The sequence below is a fragment of the Onychostruthus taczanowskii genome, unplaced genomic scaffold (assembly GCF_017590055.1).
Source record: "Onychostruthus taczanowskii isolate IOZ18803 unplaced genomic scaffold, ASM1759005v1 scaffold1, whole genome shotgun sequence".
Taxonomy (NCBI): Eukaryota; Metazoa; Chordata; class Aves; order Passeriformes; family Passeridae; genus Onychostruthus; species Onychostruthus taczanowskii.
In genome coordinates, this window is record NW_024496525.1 from 4,819,543 (window position 1) to 4,832,566 (window position 13,024).

General features: G+C 38.2%; 1 protein-coding gene across 2 annotated transcripts in view; it reads right to left on the bottom strand.

Annotated features, from left to right (window-relative positions):
* Window positions 1–13,024, bottom strand: part of TMEM87A (transmembrane protein 87A) — a 24,131-nt gene continuing 11,107 nt past the window's right edge. The window contains exons 9-20 of one of the 2 annotated variants that reach the window (XM_041422576.1): window positions 11,444–11,627; window positions 10,547–10,646; window positions 9,713–9,806; window positions 8,766–8,834; window positions 7,631–7,739; window positions 6,470–6,528; window positions 6,153–6,256; window positions 5,715–5,788; window positions 4,481–4,542; window positions 3,530–3,585; window positions 2,290–2,320; window positions 1–1,977 (exon numbers count right to left, since the gene is read on the bottom strand). In XM_041422576.1, coding sequence (XP_041278510.1) covers window positions 1,936–1,977; window positions 2,290–2,320; window positions 3,530–3,585; window positions 4,481–4,542; window positions 5,715–5,788; window positions 6,153–6,256; window positions 6,470–6,528; window positions 7,631–7,739; window positions 8,766–8,834; window positions 9,713–9,806; window positions 10,547–10,646; window positions 11,444–11,627 — 984 coding nt within the window. In that variant the 3' untranslated portion in view covers window positions 1–1,935. Of the gene's footprint in view, window positions 1,978–2,289; window positions 2,321–3,529; window positions 3,586–4,480; window positions 4,543–5,714; window positions 5,789–6,152; window positions 6,257–6,469; window positions 6,529–7,630; window positions 7,740–8,765; window positions 8,835–9,378; window positions 9,451–9,712; window positions 9,807–10,546; window positions 10,647–11,443; window positions 11,628–13,024 lie in introns of both variants that reach the window. The other variant, XM_041421708.1, reaches the window with a different exon arrangement.

Sequence of the window (13,024 nt, forward strand, 5' to 3'; positions counted from 1 at the left end):
TGAGCCTTTCTACTCTTTGCCTAGCCTTTATTAAATAGTACATACAAACTTTTGTGCTTCCAGTAGAGAACATTTTTACCTATTTGTTTCAAAAAACCCAAACAACCCAAACCAATAGGATTTCTTTAAAAATGAAAACCAAACAAAAAAATTAAATAGCAAGCTTTGTGTAGCTTTATTTCACAAAAATTTCCTCTCCCCAAAAGGACACGGAGGTAATATTTTTTTTCATCTATATCAATTAAGCATAGCAAACTAGAAGTGTTTTCTAATTAAAGATTCTATCTGCAACCTGAAGAGGATGGCAGAAGAGCTCCAGCAGAAGGAGTGATGTGCTACAGCCACACATTTTATCTCTGCCCATCTGCCCTTCCCACAACACAGCTAGCAGAAGATGCTATGTCCTTGTGCCTCAGCTACTGTACTGTAAAGTGCCATGTTCAGCTTGAATTGCTGATAAAGAGGAGCTACAGCTAAGCTACCAGACCTTACAGTGGAATGAATGAAGTACAGGCACATGTTCACTTCTGCTGACATAGCTAGGAGAAGAACCAGAAAAGCTGATGCTCTACGCCGTTCCAGCAGCAGCCACATCTGCTTCCTCCATATCCAGCAGCTGCTTGCCTCCTAATGATCAGTTTTAAAGGTTATGAACCCAAATTAGAGCTTTTGTCATACAGTCCATGACAGGTTTCCATGAGGAACTTATTGCAACTTCAGCTGTTGCAGCCAAGCAAAAACCAGAACATTGTCCAAAAGCTCTTCTTCATTTTAAAAGGAGAAACAAAATGCAATTATATAGAACAGAAACCTGCAACTCTGACTGAAACACAGTGATCTCAGAGTACCTCTTGGCCACAGGGACCAGTTGGGACAGGAAAGCCCAGCATCAAATCACTTACATAGGAAGCAATTCTAAACAGACACTGGGAACAGAACTATCCCAGCGCTGTGAACTCCCCATAAATCCTCTTTCAAGTAAGGCAGGCAGTGCTCAATCCCTAGAAAGCAATGCCATCTTCTCATAGAGGAGTGCCAACTTCTTGGTGGGAGATGTTACACGTAAAGGGAGAAGAGTTCTGCTGAAACATCCAGTTAATATCTGCTTAACATGTAGTCAAGCACTTGTGGAGCACTGCAGGAGTGGTTCTGGTGATGTTTGCTTTTGTTGTTTTATTTGTTGGGGTATTTTTTTAAATGAAATCATGCAACACATGAAAGGTAGGGGCAAATCCTTTTTCCAGGCATCCACCACATTGCCGGCAATGAGATGTGCCACAACAGTGAGTGTTAGCTCTAGGCAGCTGTTACCTACAGGTCAATGGCATTTAAAATAGAAAATCTTTCATACACAGTGTTATGAATAAAATTGCACTTGATTTTGTTAAAAACTCATATCACTGTAACTTTTCCAAATATTTCCTTTCTGCCATCTTCATTTTCTTCATCAACAGGAGCTTCTCTCTAAAACTCTTTCATGCATGTTGAACACATGACACACAACAGCAGCTGTTATCTACCAGAAAATGGGTCTGTTGTTTCTTCAGTGCTTTTTTCTATCTGTCCCCACCCTCCCCCCAAAAAGGTACAGGCAGTTCACCTCTAAGTGTCAATTGTAACATCGAAATATAAACTCCTCAAGCAGACATTAGGAATTTTAGTTTCATAGATTAAATATTTGAAAAGTTACAGAAGGTGCTGGAATAGTACACATGTCAATTGCTTAAAAATCCAAACTTGCAGCAACTTTAAATTCAAATTTCCAAAAGGTTTATAATGTCCTTGTGAACTTCTTCCACAGCAAGACACCCTCCATGACATTAAAGCATCAAACTTTCAAGGCTGAGATCAAGAGACAAATCAACAGGGTGCACTTGCTCCACCAAGCAACTTTAAAAGAGGTGTCTCCACTTCCAAGAGCAAAAAGTTACTCCTTCATTCCATTTTGGACCTTTCAAAGTGGGTAATCATTCTTTCCTAGAAAATAAAATACCCAGTCTTGTAGATTTACGTTATTCAGAACATGCACATTCACAGCAAACGACACTCATATACATTTTAAGTCAGGAGCCCAACTTATGTAGCAGATACACCACTGATTTTAGAACACATTTGTACTTTAAGGAGTTCTATTGTGGTTGTTCCCACTATCCTTTCCCTCTTGTAGTATTTTACTGTTGTGCTGACATGAGCAGAGTCCAGATCTGATAAGCCAAGACCTTATCAACTGACTCATGACTCCCCTGGCATGTCAGAAGACTATTTTGAACAGAACATTTCTTTACTGACCTCATCTGAATCCAGAAGAGCTGGAAGAGCCCTGCAGTGGGAGGGAAAAAGAAGTTAAAATAATTAGAGCACATACTAAGAGCATACTGACAACCATTTTCAACCTTATGTTTTCAGGGCACAGAAAAGAAACAATGAAGACAGACCTTTCAATTTAGAAGAAATTAAAGAAAGACACACAAAAAAGGAAGAGCCAAAGGAGTATCCTCAATGACCTTCACAGTTTTTATTCTTTCTTATTATGCTTCTCATTACCAAGTGAACAATTTTCAAGTTGCCATGAAATAAGCTGCCTCACTCATATAGGAACACTGCTGAACTGCACTGAAGACATTTACAATATGGGACCATGTTATAAAAACACGTCCCAGAAGTCAAACAAGTTCCACTGGTACTTCAGCCTTTCCAGCTACAACAGATCTCCCATTTATTGGGATTTTGGCTCCTCGCAACACTGACCACACTCTCAGAAACACAAAAACATGCAGCAGATTACCTCAAAGTGCCCTCTCCTAGTTTATACCAGTCTAGTCCTTTTTTTCTGAAGGAATCCTATCAGTCTTCAAATAATAAGTACTAGAATTGGGAAAACCTAATTCAATTGAGAAAATGCACTTTTCTTCCTTTTAAAACTTCACCTAATTTCTTTTCTTTACTTAGGTTCAAGCTAAGTTTCATACTTCAATCCAGATCTTCAGCCAAAATCACTTGTTCAAATTTGTGAATACACTGATCTATGAAGTTCAGTTTTGTTACGAAAAACATAAACACAGGCACTGACACCTCTAGCATGTAGAATTTAATAAAAGCAGAACACATACAGTGTACATAGCTGACTATATTACCACAAGCACAAAAATGACATCACATGTTCCAGATAAAGCTGAAAACTGGATTACATTATTCCATGGTTTACATTCAGCAAGATATTCAAATGTCTTCCCAGCACTAGAAAGGGATTTGCTGGTTCCTTGTTTTCTGGATTTATGTATATTGTTTTAACTTTAGTAAAATGCAGACCAGTCTATGGTTTCATATTCCAAGAGACAGCTCCTTAAGTCAACTTAAGTCAGCCAAGTCCTGTGTGCAACCCCAGCAGACTCCATACAAGGGATCAGAGGCCAGTGCCAGGCTGAACCCAACCTCTGCCCATGGAAGTGCAGCATACAAGAGATAATACATTCTAATGTACTCCTGTGGGAAAGGAACTTGCCTTTATTGAGACTACAGAAATACTCACACATCTGTCACTGATGAAGGAACGTTCTCCTCTACCCACTTCAGGTCATCCTCTTGCTACAAGTACAGAAATTAAACAGAAAACAAAAGTCAGTTTTTCCACAATGCTGTGATATGCAAGCCTTTTTCTTCTGAACCTACTTTAAAAAAAGTATTTATAATGTCAGTTAAAAAAATTAAATACAAACACACACACAAAAAACTAATTCAGTTTGATTTCTGGATTAAGCACATTACAAGGAAAAAAAAAATCAAGAACAACCCACCCACTTGCTGTGAGCTTTGTAACAGTCCTCACCACCACCCCCTTGCAAAATAGAAAAGTTTGATTTTCATCTTATCTATCCTCAGGTAAGTAGTATACAGCTGCAACCAATCATTGAGAAAAACAATGCTAATGACAAAAATATGATTGCTATTATAATGAATTCCTACAGGTACTTTCCACTTTTAAATTTATGCATGAATTCTATGTAAAGATTCCAAGACATAGGCCTCCTAGATAAATGTGAAAATGTCTTGCTTATAAGCCACACAGAAAAAATGCATGTTCCCCCAAAGTATTTAGGTAGGTACATAAAAATATGCACATCAGCCCAATGATGTAATGAATCACAAATCTCAAAAACAGAAGGCAATTTATTTAAAATATGGCTCAGCCTCCCTCTCAGACTGACAAATTTGTTAAAATAATACATTAATCACTATCAGAATATTGTATTATACAGTTCTATCTACACTGAATTGTGGAAACGTTTCTGAAGAACAGACTGAATTCTTAAGTTCCCATTGTATTTACAGGAAATCTCATGAGAAACCTGTATTTCCTTTCTTTTCAGTAGTACTGTGTTACCTTATGATACTTTGGCTCACTCACACTCCGAGGCAAACCAAAAAGTAAACAAAGAAGAGATGAATCTTATATTCTTTGAAGTACAGAGGTCATACTCACAATTTTGTTTGCTTTTACATTCCCATTTGGTTCTTGCTTTGTACTTCTCATTTTCATTCCCTCTGAAGCCAGAAAAAGAAAAAATATTGCGGTAACTGTGAATTATAATTGTTCATAGACTGTACGTGAAAGTGTTGAGTGTTCGTTCAGGATATTTCATCTGAGCAGAAGAGACAGAGTTAGACAAGATAATGATTTAGACTGCTTCCCCTCTGAAAGGCTTGCAGTATTCTTTCCTGACAGGTGGAGTATGCAGTTTTTTCCAAACTTCACAATTTTACCTAGGAAATATAAATTTCAATTCCTTTTATTTAAGCCAGACATCAGCAGCATAGAACCCAGACATAGTTCCCAGAGAGGCTGTGGAATCTCCATCCTAGAAGATACTCAAAAGCCATCTGATACATCCTAGAAGACAATCAAAAGCCACACAGTCCAGGGCAATGTGCACTGGGTGACTCTGCTTGAGCAGGGGGCTTGGACAGAATGACCTCCAGGTCCCTTCCAGCCTCAAACATTCTGAGACACAGGCAACTCCTGAAGTTTATTTTACTACTGACTGCTCACCAGCCACTTGGTTGCCTTAAAACCTGAGAAGCAATGTGGCCTGGCAGGAAGCCAGATAGTGCTGGTTTGCCAAATGCACCAAATGGATTACACACTTCTCCTCAGCTCCTAAACAAGCCAAACAGCACTGATATATCCCAGCATATCTGATTTGTGGACAGACAGCAGTAGGCATGTAGCCCTACCTTCTACACATCTTATAGATACAGCTTACAATAGACTATTTAATGAATAAACATATTCACTCCTACGTTGACACTGGACATTCCCATGCTAAGCCCTAATGCAGAAAATGAAGATTTCAGAGTTGAGAGAACAGATAATAAATGAAAATTCTTAAATGGGATTTTAAAAGAGAACTGCACACTAAACCACTGCCTAGCAACAACATCCAAGGGATCCTCGTCATCACGACTGGATTAAAACTAAGACATGACATATTTAATCAAACAAAGTCCACTGGACATGGCAAAGCAACCACAGCAGTAGCAGTGTTTTCAGTATCCACAGAAAACCCCAGAATTACAGGCAATGTAAGCACTAAACATAAAGCCGGTGCTTCCTCTAGAACTCTGTGTATCAATGGTAGTTTTCGCCAGAGAGCAAGACACGTTTCTCCAAAGAACTGCCTTCAACACTGAAATTGAGTGGAAATTTTTTCTCTTACCAAAGCTTTCCTTTAACATTGGCTCTTTCTGCTCATCATCATCCTCCTCTTCTGACAGCGGTGAGAAAGCAAACCTATGTGAAAGAATAGTGGAAGAAGTGAAAGAATAAAAGCTATCTTCATATTCTATCTCTTGCCTCCCAAGAGATCCATTACCCCAACACATACATGGCTTGATTATTCTGTGAATCTCATTGATTATGTTTAATATCAGTCTTAAAAACAACATTTAAGTTGCTTCTTTTTAAATAAGCTGAGCACCAGGAACAGACTGGATTTTATGTATGCAACTTCTCTTGGTTTACCTTTCCCTACAAACACTGCTTAGTACCTTTACTGATCAGTGTACAGCAACTGAAAATCACCCACCAGTACTCTTTGAATAAACAAGTGTACCTACAACCCAGCATTTTTAGAAAGAGGAAAGAAAAGCTGAACCTTTGGTTGTTAGCAGATGGTCTCCACAGAATCATGATGACAAAAAGGATCATTGAAAACAATAAACGCCAGATGGCATCATCCACCCATAGCTCTTGCCAGTCCTGTCAAGAAAACCAGCACAAATAAAAGATGCTGTGAAGCAAGAAATTTCATGTCCTCATCTCTTTCCAAGGCTGAACTATAGGCATTTGTCAAAGAGGCTCATTACCCACAACAGTGAAAATTTTAGCCTGTGGTGCTTTGTGGCAATCTCACTACCAAATATAAACTTATCAAGAGGCAGCAACTGTAAAAAGCATTTGATATAAACTCACCGACTGACAGTCCACCAGCCTGAACTTCATGGTTGTCCAGATGATGAATACAATAGATGCTGCAATATTCAAACAAACAAGCTTCTTATTACTAAAAAAAGATGTCAATTCAAACACTCAACTAACAGGACTATGTTTCCCAGAGAAAGATCAAAGACCTGAATACTGAAGTCTTGAAATTCAATTTAATTATTTTGGAAAACAAGAGATGGATCTATTGCACTGACCTCAGACAGAATTTAGGCATAGACCAGTATATTTTACTCATGATTCTTTACAGACACAAGGCATAAATCAAATATGGAGTATTTAGCCAACTCCTGATTACTATTCATTATTCTTGTATCACTTTTATCTAGCCTTCAAACCATGGTTTCATTATTACTTGACAAGTAAAGATGACCCTGAAGTAACTGAACAATCTGATCTGCTTGAATGCCTTAAGCATTCAGATCCTGACCCACAACAGTTCCAACACTCAAACGATGTTCTTAGCACAGTTTTAGAAGAGACTTCCCTCCACTAAAGTATTTTAAGATGACCAGGTGCTGAAAGGAAGTTCATCAGAGCCAATTTTGAAAAGGAATGTACTTATTTGATTTTTTGTTTAAATAAAAAAGCACCATCTTTAAAGTTTTCTGCTCATTGTATTGATAGCAGAGAACCTGAAAGTACCGACAAATTTATTCTTGAAATTCAGTTCATCGCATATAAATGGAAAAAGAAACCCAATTTGTATTCTTCCAGAACATAGAGGGCATTATGTTACAAAACTAAGAATCACTCTGATCCTCAGACATCTTAAAAACTACATAGCATACAGTGATACCGTGATTTTGGCAAAAAGTATCTCTATGAAGTTAACAGCATAAGACAATAATAAACTTTTGCCCCTGGCAGCTTGAAGTGGGACAAAAGTGCTCTGTTAGAGGACCTGAATTGAACTACTGATCTTGTTAACATCAGGACTAATAATCCACTATCTCTGAAATATTGACACAACACTTGGCAAAGACCCACTTTTAGAAATGGGTCAAGTGTTAGAAATACCAAGAATTTTGACTGTACTTTCAGAAAGGTCACTAAACTTAAAATTGGCAAATCAAGCCCTATATGGAAATGAAAAGTGGTTTTATTTAACTGGAAAAATTTTCTGCTTACCTGCTACTGCCAAGATGAGTGTGTTGGTGAAGTGCCGATACAAAGAGAGTTTCACAACATTCCTTCGAAGTTTTAGCAGCTTCATTGTTTGAGTTAAGCTGATGAATATGTATGGAAAGTCAAGGAAAAGTCTCTGAAGGGAAAAGCTAGTCACAAACTTAGGAGGACACAGACCTTATGATCAACAACTCTCTCAACAACACACTTAACCCTCCAAAAAATTAGACCATTCTCAGTAGAAGATTCATCCTATGACAAATGTACCAGAGAGCAAAATCTGTCCCTTTTCATGTTATTTAGTCATCTGTATCTATAACTCTTGTCACACAAAGATGGTATCCAAACCTCTATTTTGGCCTATGGTCTTTTCCCTCAGGAAAGAGTTGGCTGTGCTTTTGATAAATGAAAAGGAAAATCTAAACTAGAAATTAGTTAAAATCTATTAAATGCATATGGGTGCCTTCACATTTTCTTTTATTTCCACAGTAACAAAACAAGTGGTTAGGAGATACATCATGACAGGGGAGAACTGGGGTTGCCAGAGCTGGGCAGCCAGCTATTCACACTTTAAACAGTTTTTGTGATTGACTTTAGCTAAGAACACTTTAGAGGGATTTTGCCATACACAAGTTCAGCATGTGATATCAGTTGTTAAAGTCATGCAAGATTATGGTTGCTTAAAATGAATATGTCAAGACACCTCATTGCTGCCTCATTTTGTCACTTACTTCAAGACTAGTTCGAATTTTACAGAGACTTTAAGGTTTGATATTGTAAGCAACATTCTCCCCAAAACATAAACTGATTAACTTCTTCAAAGGCTACTGCTCTGGTGCCATGACATGCTACACTAGAACGAAATACTTTCACACTCAACAATGAGAGACTGATAACAGACAGACTGTATTTTGGAGCAGCTTTACACAGGCAAATCCAGTTCAGCAAAAACTGGGTAAGCAGTGGCAGCAGAGGCTTACCTGAATACTCAATTACAGAACTTCTATAACCTCTACCAGAAGTACTAAAAAATACACACTTGGATCTTATATTATAAAAAAGTTCCGCCAAGAAAAGACTCAAAAAAAACCAAATTCAAAAGAAAACACAACCCATCAAGTAAAACAGTGAAGGATATCCACCAGCACAGGGCAGTATCTAGGAAAGCCAGGGGAATAAAAGCCAAGGAGGCAAGATCATTCTGGGCCTGGAGACAAAGAGAGAGCCAATAAGAACAAACTGAAAAGAAAACAAAGTAGAGAAGTAAGAAGGGTCAGGCTGTTTTATGAGAAACCACCAATATGCCACCACAACACTTCCCAGTTTTGCTACAGAAAGAGAGGGCTTGAACCAAGAGTTTAGTTCAATGTACAGAGAGGAACTGACAATACCACATTGTCAGTTCTCCACCAGCAAGGCAAGAAGCAGTTTTGCAGATTAAGTCAATCTAACACTGTTGCTGAGGCAACTGCTGTGAGTAATTGCTCTAGCCATTTCCATTACAGAAAACTAGCAACCAGCTTGTTACAGACGTAGTAATTAAATCTTTTACACTATCCATGGATGAACTGAAAGCTCCACTGGCAACCACTAGTTTGACTAAAAAGGCAAAACTTGCCTTTGTGTGTACATCCTAAACTTATCAAAGTCCTAACAGAAACAAGCAAAACATCTTGTACTCCTTTCAAGTACAAGACAGAAATAATAAGCTATGAACAAGGTCACACATTCTGCAGCTTTTAAAAGGATATCCACAAAATAATACAGGCATCAATCATGGACAGGGCCAAGTTTGCTATCAGAGCCACAGTGTCATAGAAAAACTGGAAAAGTATCAAATATACGACAGGTTAAATACTTTACACCAAAAACAGAATAACAGAAATCTACATCCCAAGATGCACTTAATGAATCCAGTAGCATCACCACTCATACACACTTCCCCAGGCACAGCCTCCAAAACTGGAGCAGTGGGAATTTGGTTTGGTTGTTGTTGGGGAGGAGGTGGGAAGGTAGCTGTTCACACCAGTACATACAGCCAATATGTCTGTGGCACATGGGAAAATTCAAGCAGTTATTACTGACCCCTGTGACTCTAAGAACACCTTCCATGCCAGAAAATAACAGATAAAGGGCTCCAGCCATAACTACTTTGTGAAGAGTCACTCCAAGGCGAGGTCTGTAGGAAATAAAGTGAAATTCAGATTAAGTGGAAACCAAAAAGTCAAGTCATGTCAACTTGAATCTAAACATAAGGTATGAAGCATATGACTAAAAGGTCCTTGTAACAAGCCATATCTAGATCCAGAAATATTATTACAGTGCTTGAAACTTACTATTCCTTTTGTCTTAGGTATGATGTGACTAAGGGAGACACAGGCAACAGCCCTGTTTCTTAGTTAATCTGTTTAGCTTTCTATGACCATTTCACTAAGTCTCATCCCACTTCTTCACCAGCTCCCCCAGCAAACCCACACTTGCCAAAAATTCCCCCTGCCACCTAGCATGTGTTAATACCATTGAATACAGCTGTGGACAGACAAATAAGTCACGATCTTACCAAAGCAGATCCCCTCCCCTATTAATGATTCTTAACCTACCCCATTTATACAAGCTTCCCCTCACACAGAAGGCAGGCCCATCCATTTCCCATTCCAGTTAGTGGAGCATCTCAACAATGACTCAGAAACCCACCCTACCCTACAGTAGCACACAGAAGTAGACGGAAAGAAGAGTAATCACAGTATGGAACTGTCTCTGTTTACTAGAGAAGAAGTTGAGCTCTTCAGAGCACCTAACTAAAACACTTACCTTTAAACAACCAAAGTACAGGGAGATGAATACTGCCCTAAATTCTTAAACACCAATAGTGAAAACTCTTTAAATAGAACACAAAAAACCTGTAACAGAATTACTCACTTGACTATCCCATATCCCAGGCTGACTATGATGACCAGAGTTCGAGCCAACGAGCGTTTGACAGCAGAAAGAAGTTCTGCTAGTATTACTGCTCCTTGAACTACAAAAAGCAAAGAGGAGGAAGTTAGGTCATTAAAATGTAATTTCTGTTTTATTAACTACTGCATGCAATTATAGTGTGAGAGCAGACATAAAAGTAAGTTATTGAAGTGCCTAATCTTTTTATTAACTACATCTGGAGTAGCTTTCAGAAAAGATAGGTCACTTGGCATTGAAGAAAAGCTACATAAAAATTTTACATCCAACCTGGATACTCTTCCAAACAAGTCAACCAACAAAACTTTCTGCACCATGGGTATGGCCAATTAGCAAAGTCATAATGACATTTTACTTGCAGAGTTTCATTTGTATGCATCCAGCCTGAAAACTCAAAACAACAACAAAAGAGAGTTTTACATAAAGGGAATCTCTTCAGATGGATTATGGGGCTATGGGTTGAATACTAAGAGTTATCTACAATGCTGTCATCTTGAACAAGGAGTTTCAGAGTATCTTTCCAAGGCTGTTACGAATTGTGAGAAATTAATTACAAGCTACGCTGAGCAAGCCCTATTTTAAACTTAAAACCAGCACATATACCAGTGTCTTGGGTACATAGCATTCTCTATATCTAAGACACTACTCTCAGGAGTCAGAGAAAGCAACAGCATTTTAGTTTTAGAACACAGAACACGATGTTTAAAACATATAAAAATACAGAAACTCTAGTTCCCTGTTCTTTGTTTTGAAACAATCCTCAAGTAATCATACAGTTAACATGTATCTGCCAGCGCAATTTAGCATCAGCCATTAGTGCTATGCCCCTCAATTATCCTGCAAAAGGCAGCTGCCACCTACCGGATTCGCCCGTGTAGCGGATGTTCTGGAACTCAGCGTAGAAAACAGCTTTCTCGAGCATTCCCAGGAAAATAACAGCCCCAATCCAGAACTGGATCCTCAGCAGATCCCGCCAGTAACAGGCTGACCACGCAAGCCACAGAACCCCGAAGAATACGTACACAATGCACATCACCATGAAAAACTATTGCACAAAAAGAACAAAGACATAGGAACTTTAGACCCAGAAAAATAATTTCCTTGTTTATATTCCACAGCTGTAAGACAACTCTATTTTCTACAGCAATTTTGGAAGTTTTTTAAATAGACAAGCATTGTTTCATTTGTCTTCTCTGGACTCTTTAATAGTGAGAGTCTAATTTCTCACTACTAACAAAGGGAATGAGAGTAACTGAATTTCTGTGCAATTTCTCCTTTGAAGAATGATCTGCCAATTTATTCACAGACATTTTTTTCTAAGGAAGATACATGCTACTAGATTCCAGAAAGGTAAGAATTCAAGCAAATCATCAAGTACTAGAAACTCTATTCGTTATCATGTATTGTTCTATTAATAACTTCATAATACATTTACAGTACTCTGCAAATAAATTCACAGACCACCTTTAGGCACCATTCCACAGAACAGAGATAAGCAACTAATGCTTGTATGCTCTCTGTTCAAATAATTCAACAACTTTTCTCCAAAGTTAATTTCCAGCAAACTCAGCTTTTGACCAAGTTTTAGGCCAGCAAAAACCTGCAGCTGACAAAGAAATCCAGATATTCATTTACATATTAACGGTTTGTGATTTTTGTTTGGTTCAGTGCTACTTACTTCAGAAGAACTTTTCATGGTACGTCTCATACAGCAAACAATAAGCTTGACAATGTTACTCAATGCTGAATTTTCTAATCATACCAAAGCAAGGCAAAATTTTCAAAAGGACATGAAGTTTAAGAAGAGGAATTAGGAGAAAGTAAGACACTAAGTGAATAGCAGGAAGTAGTTAGGCAAAGTATAGGACAGTGCTTAATAATCAAGCAGTGTCCTCTTTCAGAAGGAAGATTTAAAAAAAAAAAACAAACAAGCAAAGACTTAGTTTCTTAGCTGCACAATCCATCAAAACTTTCAAAAACTGAAAACACCTTCCTTAGGAGAGTAGCTTACTGATCCTGACACATTTTCACACCTGACCAATCCATGCAGTTCAAACGCTAAAGAACCTAGGTGAGATAGGTCACATGCAGATGCTCCATTGAGAAAACATTTAGAGATACAGATTATTTTCTGGTCATGCCACATGGGACATTTTCACTGATGAATTATATTGCAATAGAGCTGCTGGAGGCTTTTTGCTTCTGTGTTTCAGAAATGCTGCCAGGCCCCACCATCAACAGGCTGCTCTTGCCAATAGAGTCAAGCTAGAGATCTTGTTATTGATCCCCAGCTAAAGTCTGTCTTCACTACATAACATTTTAAGTTCCTTTATTGTTTAGCCTTCTCAACAGAAGAAACTAGAAACCAAGTCACTAACTCCTTTGAATAAAAAGGGGATTAGCTCTTTGTAGCTCAATTATGCTTTCACTGCTAGGTAGTAT